At 42.1% G+C, this 15,177-nt stretch overlaps 1 protein-coding gene across 1 annotated transcript in view; it reads left to right on the top strand.

Annotated features, from left to right (window-relative positions):
* The window catches only part of kcnh1a (potassium voltage-gated channel, subfamily H (eag-related), member 1a), a gene marked incomplete at both ends in the record, with an annotated part of 60,106 nt that overhangs the window by 38,265 nt on the left and 6,664 nt on the right, over positions 1 to 15,177 (top strand). Inside the window, 2 exons of the mRNA XM_080740678.1 lie at positions 8,679 to 8,878; positions 10,296 to 10,548. Of these exons, the coding sequence (XP_080596804.1) occupies positions 8,679 to 8,878; positions 10,296 to 10,548 (453 nt within the window). The remainder of the gene's footprint in view (positions 1 to 8,678; positions 8,879 to 10,295; positions 10,549 to 15,177) is intronic.

Here is a 15,177-nt window from a genome sequence, read left to right as displayed (position 1 = left end):
AACCCGGTTAGCGCATGCGCAAGTAGTTAGCGCATGCGCAAGTACGGGTTAAAACCTGGTTAAAACTGTTTCCGGTCGTTGTTTCCGGCCAAAGTGTAGTCCGTTTTGGACTACAGAAAAACGTAGGAGATCTTCCGCTCCCGACCGGATCAAAAGCCCGAAATTGGAAGCCAGCCCAGGCTACTCAAACACTAGTGCAGAGTGTTTACTTATCTAAAGGCCTAATCATCTAATCCTTTTACAGGAAACTCATATTAAGCCTACTGATGAGTGATAAGAGGCGTCTGAGGGTACACCTGTGTTTCAAAGGTTTACGCAGTGGTGTAAAGTAACTAAGTACATTTACTTAAGTACGTACTTTTAAGTACAGCTTTGAGGTATTTATACTTTACTTGAGTATTTCCTGTTTTCAGTACTTTTACTTCTACTCCACTGCATCTCAGATGCAAATATTGTACTTTTACTCCACCACAATTATTTGAAAACTTTAGTTACTAGTTAACCTGACACTCAGCCTGAATTGACATTTCGTTTCACTTCATTAAATTAAAGGGGTGTGGCTAGCGATTCAGGGTCTGGAACTAGGCTAGTTACTAGTTACTTTGCAGATATAAATTACAATATGTTAAAACATACATGAACCACATTAGCCCTATTTAATACCTCGGCTATTTGAAAATAGCTGATCTACAAGCTCACTGTGAGCTTGGATCGGATATTTTCAAACATTCCTTTTACCTTTGGTACTTTAAGTACATTTTTACACAAGTACATTTTGAATTCTGGACTTTTACTTGTAATAGAGTAGCCTATTTCTACATTGCAGTATTGATACTTTTACTTTCAAAAATGTGAGTACTTTTTCCACCACTGGGTTTAGGTACATCAAACAGTAGGTCCTCTCTAGAAGTGTCCTCTGCTATTTATTGTTCAGTTTTGAACAATGTGTTTATTGATAAATGTTTAACTTACAATGACAATCAATCTCATAGTGTGCATGCATACACTCCAGCATACCACTCCCTCCCTCTCCCCCAAATCTCATTCTTCTTAACATTTGATTTAGTGACATGCATGCACGCACGCAGCACGCACGCACGTCGCACGCACGCACGCACGCACGCACGCACACACACACACACACACACACACACACACACACACACACACACACACACACACACACACACTTAGTGGGTTAGGACGGAGTGAAACTTGGTCTGTGCATCAGACAAAATGACAAACAAACTGAAGAACAGAAATTAAGGGACATAAAGTATATACTAGGATGGCAATTAAAGAATCAATGGACAGTTTGACTTCTCTGATGACATCTGCTGGACACGTGAAACAGCACAGATGATCAGGGCAGCAATAGGCAATAGCTGTGACAATGTACAGTATTTCTTTTTAAATGTTTGTCGCTTGAATTCGATTGAAGGCAACAGACTCTGCTAGGCAAGGCAAGGCAACTTAGCCCCTACCTGAGCCTCTTTTAAAATGATTAGTTACGACTGTTACGACAGGTCTTTCAGAAAAACCCTCAAACAATGTGTCATATCCTTGCATTTCTGGTAGTGTACATTGTGTTTGTGTGTGTGCCATCAGTGTGCGCTGTTTGTGAGTAGTATCATATTATCAGTAGACAAGTAGCAAGTCTCTCTTTCTGTCTTCTAGGCATCACAAAATAATACAGATGTATGGAGGCAGCAGTGTAGGAATGGGTTATTAATTAAATATCTACTGTAGTCCACTAGTAAAACATCACAAAACCAGACCAAATGATTACATTCCAGAGCAATGATAAAAGCATGGCAACTTTCCAACTTGACTTAATAATCACATGCTCAGTTAAACTGTATGTCCAATGACTTATAGGTCATTTGATTTGAATGAACTTACCCAGTAAAATATGTAATGCCTGCACATCCCCGGCTGTGGGATAATAAAGTATAGAGATGTTAAACCATTTAACGCATTTTTAATCACAGATAGGGTGGACACTAACCAACAGGGCGCATTCTCTCTCTGTTAGCACATAGAATGGTACTTGTGAGATCAACATCATTAAACAAAACAAAAAAAATCAATTCATTAAGCTTAGCTATTCATACAGACGTTCTATGTCAGCATTTATGATAGGATATCCTGTTCACACTGGGGTGAATCCCAGCAGTTTTATAAATTAGCCTCCTGGAGACCAATGTCCTCTGCCTTGTAGTAGCCCAACATTACAATTGCATCTGGCCAATGTTGCATCAAGCTTAAACCCACCTTTCCCAGGCCTGCAGGATATGTTTCCCCTCTATATTTCAGTCATTTGTTTTTAGTAGCTCTGAAATAAAACAGCTAAATGGAAATGTGTTCCTCAATCTGACAAATGTGAACTTAAAGCTATACTGTGTAAGTTGCTAAACTAGTGGTCAGTAGCGGTATTGCTTTTTTTGGCAGTTTTTCGCCCGGTGTCGCCGCGGACCACCGGAGCGGGGCATGGAGCGGGGCCGCAAACCACCGCGACCGATACGAATCCGTAGAGGGGTAGAACGTAATTTTCTGACCAGGATTTTGGGAGTAAGAGGCAAGAATCCTTCACCATCGTAAACACTGTTGCTGAAGGAGTCTACTTCCTGAAGAGACGGCAAGACACGCTGTGATTGGCCGGTAGTGTATCATGTGTGTATGATCCGCGATGTGATTGGCCAACGTATACACAACGTATACAGATGATGCAGATGACGTATTTTTGCTGCGAAAACCGGACCCCGGCCAGTATCATAGAAAACATATTTACAGAAGGCTTTAGGGGCTGAAATTAACGGAGTGGGTGTTCTAAAACTTTAGCGATTTAATAGTTAGGACAACTTTAAGATTTGTTTTATAAAAAAAGTTACATAGTATAACTTTAAGTTCAATCAATTATTGAAGAAATGTAGGCCCTATTAAACAAAAGCCTGACCAGCATTCTTTGTTTCCATGACCTAATTTACACAAAATATGTCTGTCTGTCTGTCTGTCTGTCTGTCTGTCTGTCTGTCTGTCTGTCTGTCTGTCTGTCTGTCTGTCTCTCTATCAGACATCGAGACAAATATCTACGAGTATCTACTCTGTAACAAAATCTACAGTCTCTTGTGCAAATAAAAGACAGATCAAATAGCGTCAGATGGGCTATCAAATATGAATGGGAAAGTGATTGTGTTCACAATCATACATAGAAACAGAAGTGAGCACCAAGGCAAGCCACAAACAGATGAAAAGAGGGCACTCAGATGGATTATTGACGTGCATTGTGGCTCTTTGTGTTCTTGGTATTGAGAAACAGCCATTGTCATCTCTGCTTTGGTCTTTGGAGCTTGGATCTGCAAGATATGACACGATGACTCAAATGGAAAATATTGCAACTCAAGAGAGAAAATTAAAATGACTGAACACAAAATATCAGGTAGTAACAAACTGGGAAAAAATAATAAGACGTTACAGAGAAAAAACTAAACATGGGATACAATCAAAAGATAAAACATCACATCAGGACAGTGTACAGACTGCTGCCATCTCGAAGTGCAGAACAGCACAATCTGGAACCAGTGGTGGAAAAAGTATTCAAATGTTTTACTTAAGTAAAATTATCAATACTTGTAAAAGTACGAAAGTATTGGCATCAAAATGTACTTAAAGTACCAAAAGTAAAAGTACAAAATGTTTGAAAATAGCCGATCTACAAGCTCACAACGCATCGAATCACTAGGTATAAAATAGGGCTAAAGTAGTTTATGTATGTTTTATAATATTATAATTTATATCTGCAAATTAACTAGAAGATAAAGTTTTCAAAACATGTATTTGGATCTGATATGCAGTGGAGTAGAAGTAAAAGTATTGGACATTGGAAATACTCAAGTAATGTACAAATAACTCAAAAGTGTTCTTAAGTACAGTACTTAGATACGTGTACTTACTTACTTTACACCACTGTCTGGAACACAGAAGTTGTGCTCCTTGAGTACAACATTTACCAATGCAAAGCGGGGATGATTGTCGCCATCGTCTCAGTTTGTCAGGGCCCTTAAGAATGTACAATGAGTGCATGAACTGGGGAGAGGGTTTACCTGTGTGTCATATGTTTGGGCGTTAGTCGCATGGGACTATGAAAGACAAAACTGCCGCCAACTTAGACTTAAATAATTAAATAATCTATCCCTTCATCAAAGTTTATGAACCTACACAATGTGATTTGGCCATAATTACTGATCATATGATCTTAAATAAATGATATGATCCTCAAGGGGCAGCTATCTTACTGATCACGTTTAACAAAGAAAACCAAACCACAACGGGTGGGAGCTCGATGCATGACCAGAGTCACGATTAATAATAATTACCTTCGCTCCTGACCTGAGGTATATACGCCAGTATGTTTTTCCTACCGGATCTGAGCAGAGGCCACGCCCAAAACAGAAGTGCCGGTCCCATCCTCTTTTACAGTACACTTTAAGACATAATAAGACATAATAAGACAGAATAAAGCCATAATAAGAAATAATGTGTTGGTAATTAGAGCTAATATATTTTATTAGACAGAAACAAAGACAGAATAGTAGAAAGAGCGAATACATTCTCTGGCACCGTCAGGGGCGCTGGAAGTGGGGTGCTGAGGGAGCTGCAGCTCCCCTTTTTTTTCTTTTTTTTGGGGAAATAAGCCTATATATACACACACACAGAGCTATATTAAAACAATAATGTATTTGACTTTGGGGAATAAAATATGTTGAAAAAAGGTGTTTGATTATCACATGGTGACCTAATCACATGGTCACCTTGCCACCTGAACTCCTCCAGGCTCAGCTCCCCTTGGGATTTGGGAGTTCCAGCGCCCCTGGGCACCGCCACCTGCCGCGGAACTGCAGCGGCAGACACTGCCGCACGACCGCTAGTTCGACCAGCAGTCGCACTGCATCGCCGGCGATAGGACCAGCAGTCCCGCCAGTAGGACCGGCGGCCGCCGCACGGACCGGCAGGTCCCGTAGCGGTAAACTGCCTATCCGTGCGGTGGTGGCTGAGACTGAATAGCAGAAAGCGAATACATTATCTGGCACCGGCATCGCTGGTAACTGCCGCGGTGGTCGAACTAGCGGTCGTGCGGCAGTGTCTGCCGATGCAGTTCCGCGGCAGGTGACGGTGCTAGAGAATGTATTTGCTCTTTCTACTATTCTGTCTTTGTTTCTGTCTAATAAAATATATTAGCTCTTTTTACCAACACATTATTTCTTATTATGGCTTTATTCTGTCTTATTATGTCTTAAAGTGTACTGTAAAAGAGGATGGGACCGAAGTGCCTCTCTCACAGTTTGGCTGATAAAGTATAGTTATTGACCATGACCGAGGTGCGCCGTGTCAAGCGACCTTGATCCACGCGAGGCACCACCGAGCGAGCTAAAGTGAGCGAGTTGCCGTGCCGAACGTTGTAAAGGTCACTTGAGTGCCATTCGAGTTGCGTCCCGATAGTGACAGAATAGTAAATAATGTTTGGGCGAGAGTGTTTGGCTACTGGCCAATCACAGCGTGTCCGTGCACAAGCTCCTCCCCCACCTCTCCTCAGATCCGGTAGGAATAGCACACTCTCGGATATACGCCATCCCCTCATACATGATACAGTGCCACCTACCTGACAGAATTGCTGGACTTTTCATTTACTTTTCATTATTTTCCATGGGATTTTGAATGGGAAAAATATTCAAGACCCAGGGGAAGTGGGTTTGACATCAGGTCTTTAGTATTCTATAAATATATTGTGTTTATCGTGGTGAGCAATATACCGTAGTTACAGGGCTTGGTGTGGAACACCAAGTATACAGAAATGTTCACAGAACCACACTATACTTTATAGCTCTTCTAAAAAAAGAAGAGCTATAAAGGTTAGATGTCTGAATCACACAGCTCTTTTAAGAAATCGCATTCTGATTTTGTCATGAGAGCCCCCTCACTGACCAAAAACATCTAAAACGTGAAAGAAAAGGAGAGCTAGCCAGGTTTGTACAGTAAGTCTGCACCTTCAGATTAAAAATGTATAAGGTGTCTGTAGCATTTGTGTGTAGTGAATAATCCAGTGCACTGCCATTATTTCTGTGAGTGCACGCAGAGTGCTATTGAGAGAGAGTAGCAACTCCAAGCAATAACCAGCGCCACAGAATCAATGTATCCCAGCGTTCCCTGCAATCCCACCGCAATAACTCTTCACCTGCACGGCACGCTCTGCTGAACAAGTAGCTTCCACTCAGGGGTGTCGCACCAAATTCTGGGCTCCGGGTACAAGGATTCACTCTGATTTTATGCTTTAACTATTGAAAAATAGCAGACATACAAGCTCCAAGTGCCGCGCGGTGCAAGTCTTTGAATATTTCAAATCCTTCTAAGGTTTTTTGAAAATAAAAATGTGAAGGACCCCCAAAATGATATGCATTTGGCCACGGGCCCCCATCTCAAAATACGATGTTCCAGGGACCCCCCAGAAGCAAAAATATTTGTTACAAATGTTCGCTTAAAAAACACATTATATTCAAAGATTTGCACACGTTTTCACGACTTTTCAAAAATATCAGATATACAAGCTCGCAGCACGGCACAGAGCTTGTATATCTGCTATTTTTCAATAGCTAAAGTATAATATAAATAAGGCTCCTCCCTCCTCCTTGGGCCCTAGTAACTCAGTCCCCCCCCCCCCATCCACCCCCCCTTGTGACGCCCCTGGCTTCCCAGTCACTACCTCCATCCCTCTGATGAGATCCGTGACGGCCCCCTCCTGCAGCTTTACGCTTTCAGATTATCAACATAGGCTCCAGGGCACCGTCAAACTCTCAGAGAGCTTTTTTTCAGCGCCAGAGCCAAAAATTCTCGTAGAAAACCAAAAATATCTGGAAAATCACACCACCCACCCACGCAGACTTGTTCAGAGATGCAATCTCCCGCTTTTAGTCCACGGCAATTCTCTATGAAATATGGATGTGCTGATAGTGTTCTATTTTTACCATCACCAGTGGATCGGTGTTGGCAGCAGCAGATCATAGTGTGACGAGGGATCGGGGGGGTGCGGGGGGGGTGGGGGTATACATATGTTCTGTTGCCATGGCAACTGACGGCCTGGGGCCTTAGTTTCTCACAACTGACTTTCTATCAAAAGCAGCTTTTGGATGGTACCTACCGTTCTGACAACTCGTTAAGTTAAAAGCCCCTCCAACCCCCCCACCCAAAAAAGGGCGAAAAATCAATTGTCAAATCACTCCTTTATCCTTACATTGTCAGTTTAATCTTTGATTCTAGCTAACGTGCAGTATAGGCACGAAACAGTTGTGTTTCACTGAGCAGTAACACTGTACTGTAGTGTGCCTATAAGTTGAGGTGATGAAAGGATTCCAGTCATGGCTCTCACTGGCCTTGAGCAGTTTATAGCAATTATCTGCATTATTCCCAGTACAGTTTCATATGCGTGTGTTGTAAACAAACAACACGCACAAACAACATGTGCTTATACACACCCGTGCATGCAAACACACAGGTTGCCGTCATTATCTCTGGACAATTGAAATGTGCAGTTGGCATGTTTCCTCTCAAAACCTTCTAGCAGGGCTAATTAGGTGCTCATCGCCAAGAGAACACTACACTGCACACGGCAGAATCTGAGGCCTTTGATCCAAACACACCCCAGCTGTTGCAAGATTCCAGTCCAGCTCATACTGTATACTGTATGTACAGTACAATTATTTGGTTGGGTGTAGCTGCATGGCAAAGGGAGATTTTGAACGCGCGCGCACGCACACACCTGCCGACTGGTTGGTCATTAAATAAATTGAATGCTGTGTGTGTGTGTGTGTGTGTGTGTGTGTGTGTGTGTGTGTGTGTGTGTGTGTGTGTGTGTGTGTGTGTGTGTGTGTGTGTGCGTGCGTGCGTGCGTGCGTGCGTGCGTGCGTGCGTGCGTGTCTGTCGCATAGCAAGTGCAAATATATGTGCATGTGACATTACGTTGGCCGTAGGGGTAGGCAACATTGGCACAGGGGAGGGTGATCACTTGATCACACTGACAGAAGTGTGAGAGAGGATTTTTTTTAAATCAAATATTGTTTTAAACGTGGTCATTTCAATTTAGTCGCCTGATATGCAGCAAATTACTTCCAACAAATAATTTGACATTAATTAAAATTCAGAACTTTGACTGGGGTGGGAGCCGGGGGGGGTAGGTGGGTTACTGCTCTGAGTCTAATGAGCGTTATAACAATGTTATGAAAATGAAAATATGTCAGAATTTTGATGGGGTGTCATTAAAATTTACATTGACCTGGCACATGGATTATCTAGAAAATAAAAACATGGCACTTCATTTCAAAAAGGTTCCTGACCCCTGGCCTACAGTATTGATGTCCATTGTCTATGGAGAGAGATGACTTCTAACAAGAATGGAATGCCTCTCCCATGCTTAATTTCATTAAACCAAAACAACGTTTCGCCCATGCAAGCTGGCTTCCTCTAATAACATTCTGTCTCATATGCTACAGTATCACGTATTACAATGCTCAACTCTCAATAGACAGCACTTCTTCCTCTGGGAAAACACTAATCATTCCATGCAGCTTTACCAGCCCTTTAAAGTTCCTCAGCTCAAGGACTCCCTTTTCCGCTCCGTCTTTCCCCAGCCCTTCTTTATGCCACAATCTTCGGTAATGTGACGACCATCTTCCAGCAGATGTACGCCAACACCAACCGCTACCATGAGATGCTGAACAGCGTCCGAGACTTCCTGAAGCTCTACCAGGTCCCCAAGGGTTTGAGCGAGAGGGTCATGGACTACATTGCATCCACATGGTCGATGTCGCGGGGTATAGATACTGAAAAGGTATCTGAATCTGTAAGCCATGCATTCATTCATCTACTGTCCCTCATGATCACTTTGTTTTCACAGCATATATTTACCATATCACTTACTGGCGCATAAGGACATGCCTCCACGCTTGTTTTACCTTGCCAGGTTGGTAATGAATAAGTAAACAATGTGGCAAATATACAAAGTAGCAGTCACTGAAGCCTGATGTTCTATTTCTCACAGATCTTGTGTAGAACTTAATTTTAATTACGTAGTCTCTTGTTGGGTCACCTTCCACACACAGTGACATGCCATGAGTGTTTTACACACCAAATTGAATACATTTTGAATACAGAATTCATTTTTATCAACTGGCTCCAGTCTCTGCATGATATTCACCCTCAAAAGGTTTAAAGTAATGCCCTTGCCCTATTAACAGACAGCAAGCTGTGCAGGTGGATTATTTGAACAACATGCTGTTCGAAAAACAAGAGAACTGCTACTGGCATTTGAACTTAATTTTTTACACATTTAGAGTTACACAAGGACTACTTTGTAGCCTATATTCAATCCCTTAGCTTGATATTTTGTGGTCTAGTCTCTCAGACTTAGAAGGCAGAAAACAAGTTACTCTATCTATGTTGTCAAAGTTGATTGCTCACAAAACAAGAAAAATGTAGGTCCCTGGCAATATTGGCAGGAATCAATTAACAAATATTGGATTGTGCTGTTTCAGAGAGAAAGTAGGCTACTTGTAAGATTCTGCATACCATGAACAAACCTTTCACACTGCAAGTCAATAAATAAACCCAAGTTTAATACTTATTTAATAGAGTTGGGCAGGGTGTTCTGGACTGGTGGTGTTATGGAATTGATTTTTAAACAAACTGATGCTACAACATCTCTTGTCATCACTACTCTAGCATCTTGTTGTAGACCATGGGTCTTCAACAGGGGGTCCGGGACCCCCAGGGGGTCCTCAGAGTTACTACAGGTGGTCCTCCAAATCTTTGAGTGATACAAAGTTTTTTTTTCTTCTACTTTTTTATATTAACCACTTGAACCGTTGTGTCCATATAGCCAAAAATAGCAGATCTACAAGCTCATAATACCTCGCGCTGTGAGGCGTTGTGAACCTGTAGATCAGCTATTTTCGGCAAAGAGCTTTGGTGTAAAGGGGGAAAAAGAGCAGACTAAGTACAGAGTGAAAGGTCAAGTGTATTAATTATTGACAGTTCAAGTGGTTAAATATCCGAAAACACAAATTGACACGAATCCAAAATGCACTGATGATTGTGCTGTCAAACAATGAAACTATATGGAATCTATGAACAGGTTGTGGGTCTCTAGTCTCGACTAAGGGGTCCTTGGCCTGAAAACGTTGAAGACGCCTGAGTTAGAGCATGAACCCATCAACCCACCAATTCCGAACGCTTTTCCCCGCCTCCAGGTGTTGCAGATATGTCCCAAGGATATGAGAGCGGATATTTGTGTTCATCTCAACCGGAAGGTTTTTAAAGAGCATCCAGCTTTCCGGTTAGCGAGTGATGGGTGCCTCAGAGCATTAGCCATGGAGTTCCAGACAATCCACTGTGCTCCTGGTGACCTGATCTACCATGCGGGCGAAAGTGTGGACAGCCTTTGTTTCGTGGTATCAGGATCACTGGAGGTTATTCAGGATGATGAGGTGGTGGCCATTTTAGGTGAGTTAAAGATTTTTCAATCTAGTTTTATCGAGGAGACTTTTGCATTGTCTCCTTTCAAGAGACAGAATTGGGATGTTAATATGCATGTTGGAAATCATGGATGATTATGTGTCACCCCGGAAGTGTAAGTCTTTATCTTTGAACAGACAGTCAGGCACATTTTTCTATCAACATTTTGACAAGAAGTCCCAGACATGCCATGCGTTCAGTACACAATCTCTTCTTTTCAAAGTGTGTTAATCCTTTATGTTACTCATTATTCTGATAAAATAATTGTCTGGCTCTGTGTGCCGAGCCCGAGATAGTTTCATACTTAACTGACCAATTCAAACATACATACATAAGTGCAACATTAAGTGGGAAGTAGCTGTTAAAACAAGCAGATGCAAAACAGAAGTAGGATTACTACCTTAAATTGAAATAAGGGACACCTCTTATTTGCATCCCCCCCCCCCCTTTTTTTTTGGATGCCTATATAATTATATTAACTACTTGAACCCCAGCATCATATTCTGGGGGGAACATTAGCCCAACATTTTTGGCAAAGAGATTTGGTGTAGAGAGAAATAATCTGTCCAAGTACAAGTACAGAGACAACTCACAGGCAACAACAGGTCCAGTTTACTAAGTCTAGGGTTTAAGTCAAGACATGGTTAAAACCCGTATTATATACTGTATGAACTGTTTGAACTTGTAAGATGTGTGTCATTGATTGATTCCCAAAAAACAAGGGACAAAGTGTGTCCATTTCCCTTATCAGTTCAATAACGGTCTTTTAGTTTCCAAATAAGGAATGATTCCTTATTTCAAGGGATGGTTGGCAACCCTAACTCACAAATAATTGTGGGCTCGCTAAAAGCGAGCACACGTATGTTATCCTCATTAAGTTTGCCTGCCATGCAACGGCAAAACACTTATTATAATCCGCCATTAACACATCTGCCGCCCAGCCCGTTTATAAACGTTCTATTTTGCCCAGCTATTTACCGCCCAGCCCGTTTATAAACGTTCTATAGTCTTTTCATTGTTTTACAATTGATGGTGCTCTCGTGCTGCCTGTGACTTAATACAGTAGGGCAACATCAAAGGGAACCAGGTCATTCACGTGAATGAAGAAAAAAGGTCAAAAAACTGCATTGAAATACATGTTATCAGGCAATCCAAATACAACAGAGAGAGAGGGAGAAAAGTCTGCAGCTTTTTGAAACGCGACAAGCCAGGCTAGCCAGCTAGCCAGCTGAGGAGAAAAAAGAAAAAAAAAAAGATCGGTTGGGAGGCTCGGTTGAGATTTGAATATAGGATATTTATAGTTAGAGTTAGAGTTTAGATAGTTGATTGATAGCCTAGAGATGACAGTAGAATTCGTTTAGATTTGAGTGTATTTAGGTGAAGACACTCTGTATTTATAGTGGGAGAGGAGGAGTGAATGTGTAGAAAACTCAACCAGACGCGCACTCACACAGGGGTGTCACAAGGGGGGAGTGCGAGTGGAAACCCTACACTAGGGCCCAAGGTGGAGGGGACATAATTATTTTATACTTTAGCTATTGAAAAATAGCAGATCTACAAGCTCACAGCGCGGCACTCTGCGAGCTTGTACATCTGCTATTTTTTAAATCCCCCCTATGAAGAACAATCATGGGGGTCCCGCAGTGAATCCTTGTAGCCAGGGCCCAGATTTTGGTGCGACACCCCTGCACACACGACACGATACGACACGATGAAAACCCTACCTTATACACTGTAACCTCCTCCCAAAGTGCAGTCATCTGCTGTAGTGGCTCGTAAAGCTATAATGCATGTGGCTGAGTTTACAGTTAGTAAACTCAATGATCCAACGCGAAACACCGGTGTTGTCCCTGTGTTGTGTAATGGTCATCTAGCCTCTGTCTGGACAAGAAAGAATGCACCCCGCTGAAGATCTCTCAAAAAGGGGTAAATAAAAAAGTTGCGCGTGCGTTGATCCAGCAAATGTTCCTCTGCATCGAAAGTTACACATCTGATCTGTGTGTGTGTGTGTGTGTGTGTGTGTGTGTGTGTGTGTGTCTGTGTGTGTCTGTCATTAGTTTCATTTTCGCTGAAATGTCTCAGTGTTTCATTAGCTGAGAAATCACGTGACATAACACAGGCAGGGGCGTCAATTGGGTATGGCAGGGGTATGCAGCTGCCATACCTTGGCTACAAGGGGAAATCATAAAAATGTACTTTTCATCGTGCCTGCACGAGGGCACGCGTGCAAGACACCAGTCAACTGACGCCACTGAACACAGGTGTTCCACAGGGGCGCGTGCGTGCTCGCGCATGTGGATGTGCGCGCGCATGTGGGGTGTGTGTGTGTGTGTGTGTGTGTGCGTGTGTTTGTGTGTGTGCCTGAAATGTCATAGGAGGAGCTCAGGGTGGTCCTTGTGCTTCGCGACGGTCGCGCGTGCGCGTGCATGCGCATGCATGTGTGTGAGTGTGCGTGTGTGTTGAGACTGAGTACACAGTGCCACAGTGCCAATTATTGTCTTGAAACAACAAAATCAACCCAATAAGAGACTTATTCATGTTATTTCATAAAAAGCCTTTTTCTAGCCTTTTTAAACAAATTAGGCCATTTGGGGCAGGCGCAGTAGTCGCTAATAAATTCATTGAAAAATCATCATGGAACATAAAACTCTTGTTTATTTTTTTTTATAAAGTATAGATTTTAATCTTTCCATCGGTATACTCAATTTGTTCATAGACATAGAAACAAATTTTCAAAATATTACATTACAAATGAGTCAAAATGCTCCAAAACCCTGACATGTTTTGGAAGAGTTTAATAAAAAACGTGGGGCAGGCAATGTGTTAAGTATAATATTAGTAAGTAATTAATGTTCTTGCAAATTTCTGCACGTAATAACTGCCGCACAATTTACGCCACCCCCACAAAGGCCGCAAAATATACATAAAAACGTGCGGCTCAGCCGGGAACAGGTTAATTTTCTTTCCGATCCACGTTACCATGGCGACGTAATTTGCAAAAGACGACGCCCAAAAACCCCATTGACTTTGAATGAGGGACTCAGACACTTTGGCACCACATTACTCTGGCATACTTTTGCCTAGCAACGTGATTTAAACTTAAAAACGCTCACATGACTTTGGACTTTTTCCGGCCAATAGGGACGAGCTGTAATTGATTAAGCCCCCCCCCCTCTATATTCCTATTGGCTGGGCTTTAAACAACCATCTAGAGGGGGCTCTAGATGCCACCCTTCTCACATTGGCCTGTTATAGTGCCACCAGTGGGTCAACTTTTGCATAGGAGATTTTTGGAACAAAATGCCTCAAATCACGCATGCAGCATCCGATTGCCGTGAAAGGCCCAAGAACACCTGGCACCCTTTTCACATTGGGCTATTATAGCGCCACCAGAAGGCCAAAAAAAACCTACCTGACCTGCTTAACACTGCTTATAGTTTTACTTTGAGTTCTTTTCCCACTTTTCCTGCTTTTTTTTCCGCTGCTTTTTTCCTTTCCTACTTTTTCCTGGCTTGGCCACTTCATTGCTTCTTGCCATATTATGCCATTGTTTTTTTTTTTGGCTTAAACCGAGCCCACAATTGTTTCGAAGGAACAATATTTTCTAGTTAGAATTGTTATTAGTCTAACAGTATGAAAATATCATGCATCTTTGTATAAGCAGGACCCTGCCTTGCATTCTCAGGAAAGTGCCCATTTAAAAAGCACGATTTGATGAGCCAAAACATGATTTATTATTTGATTCATGGCTGGTACACTTCTAGATGAAATACGGTGGCCTTGACTGCTTTACGTCAATAACCTGCTGTTGGTTCGTCTTTGGAACAATCAATATTCTCTTAGGCTGCTTGTGACGTCTGTGGAGGGTTCGCTGTAATGGAGCCCCCGATGATAAACCTGTTACTGCTACGGTATGAATCAGGTTCTCATTAGCCTAATGGCACTCTTAAGAGCAGACACAAAATGTAAAATACAAGGACTCACAAGATGGAGCTTTCAGTTCCATCTGTTCTAGGACCATGTGTATCTCCTTCTCTATGCTGCTCTGAAAAGCAAAATATTTACCTGTTAATAACAGCGTACTGTACCAACTCAGCCAAACAGTGCCTCTTGATTGAAAAGTAAAACAGATGCTTTTAGTAATCCTTTCCATTCTTTTTTCATTGTACCTTTTATTATTTGACATGCAGTTCTCTTGTTTCATCTTTCCTATGTGATTTGCAATCACACTTCTGCTAGTTTTCTTTTAACTTGTTAATAAGCATTAACCATTAATGATTTGCAGCTTTGTTGCCACTCCTTGACGAAGACCATAGCTAAAAACACGTCATTTTCTTCCACCAGGCCGACTGGTCGAAGACCAGAAACAATGTTTTTCTCCTGTTCCTCTGTGTGTGTGTCTGTTTGTCTGTCCGTCCTTGAACAGCTAATCTCCGATACTGATTTGACTGATCAGTAGGCTCTCACACTCCCAGTAGACAATGGAAGAATCTTTGCTCAACTGGCTTGATGGTGTTGTCATAACAAGCCACTTCATGTTTTGGCGTATAACAAATATAAAAAGAAAATCCCCCTGGGATCCTTGGACAATCTCACAACAACTTCCCAGTCCCATAT

Source organism: Nannobrachium achirus (genome assembly GCF_963921795.1).
Source record: "Nannobrachium achirus genome assembly, chromosome: 13".
Taxonomy (NCBI): Eukaryota; Metazoa; Chordata; class Actinopteri; order Myctophiformes; family Myctophidae; genus Nannobrachium; species Nannobrachium achirus.
This window is presented reverse-complemented; position numbering and strand designations above follow the sequence as displayed.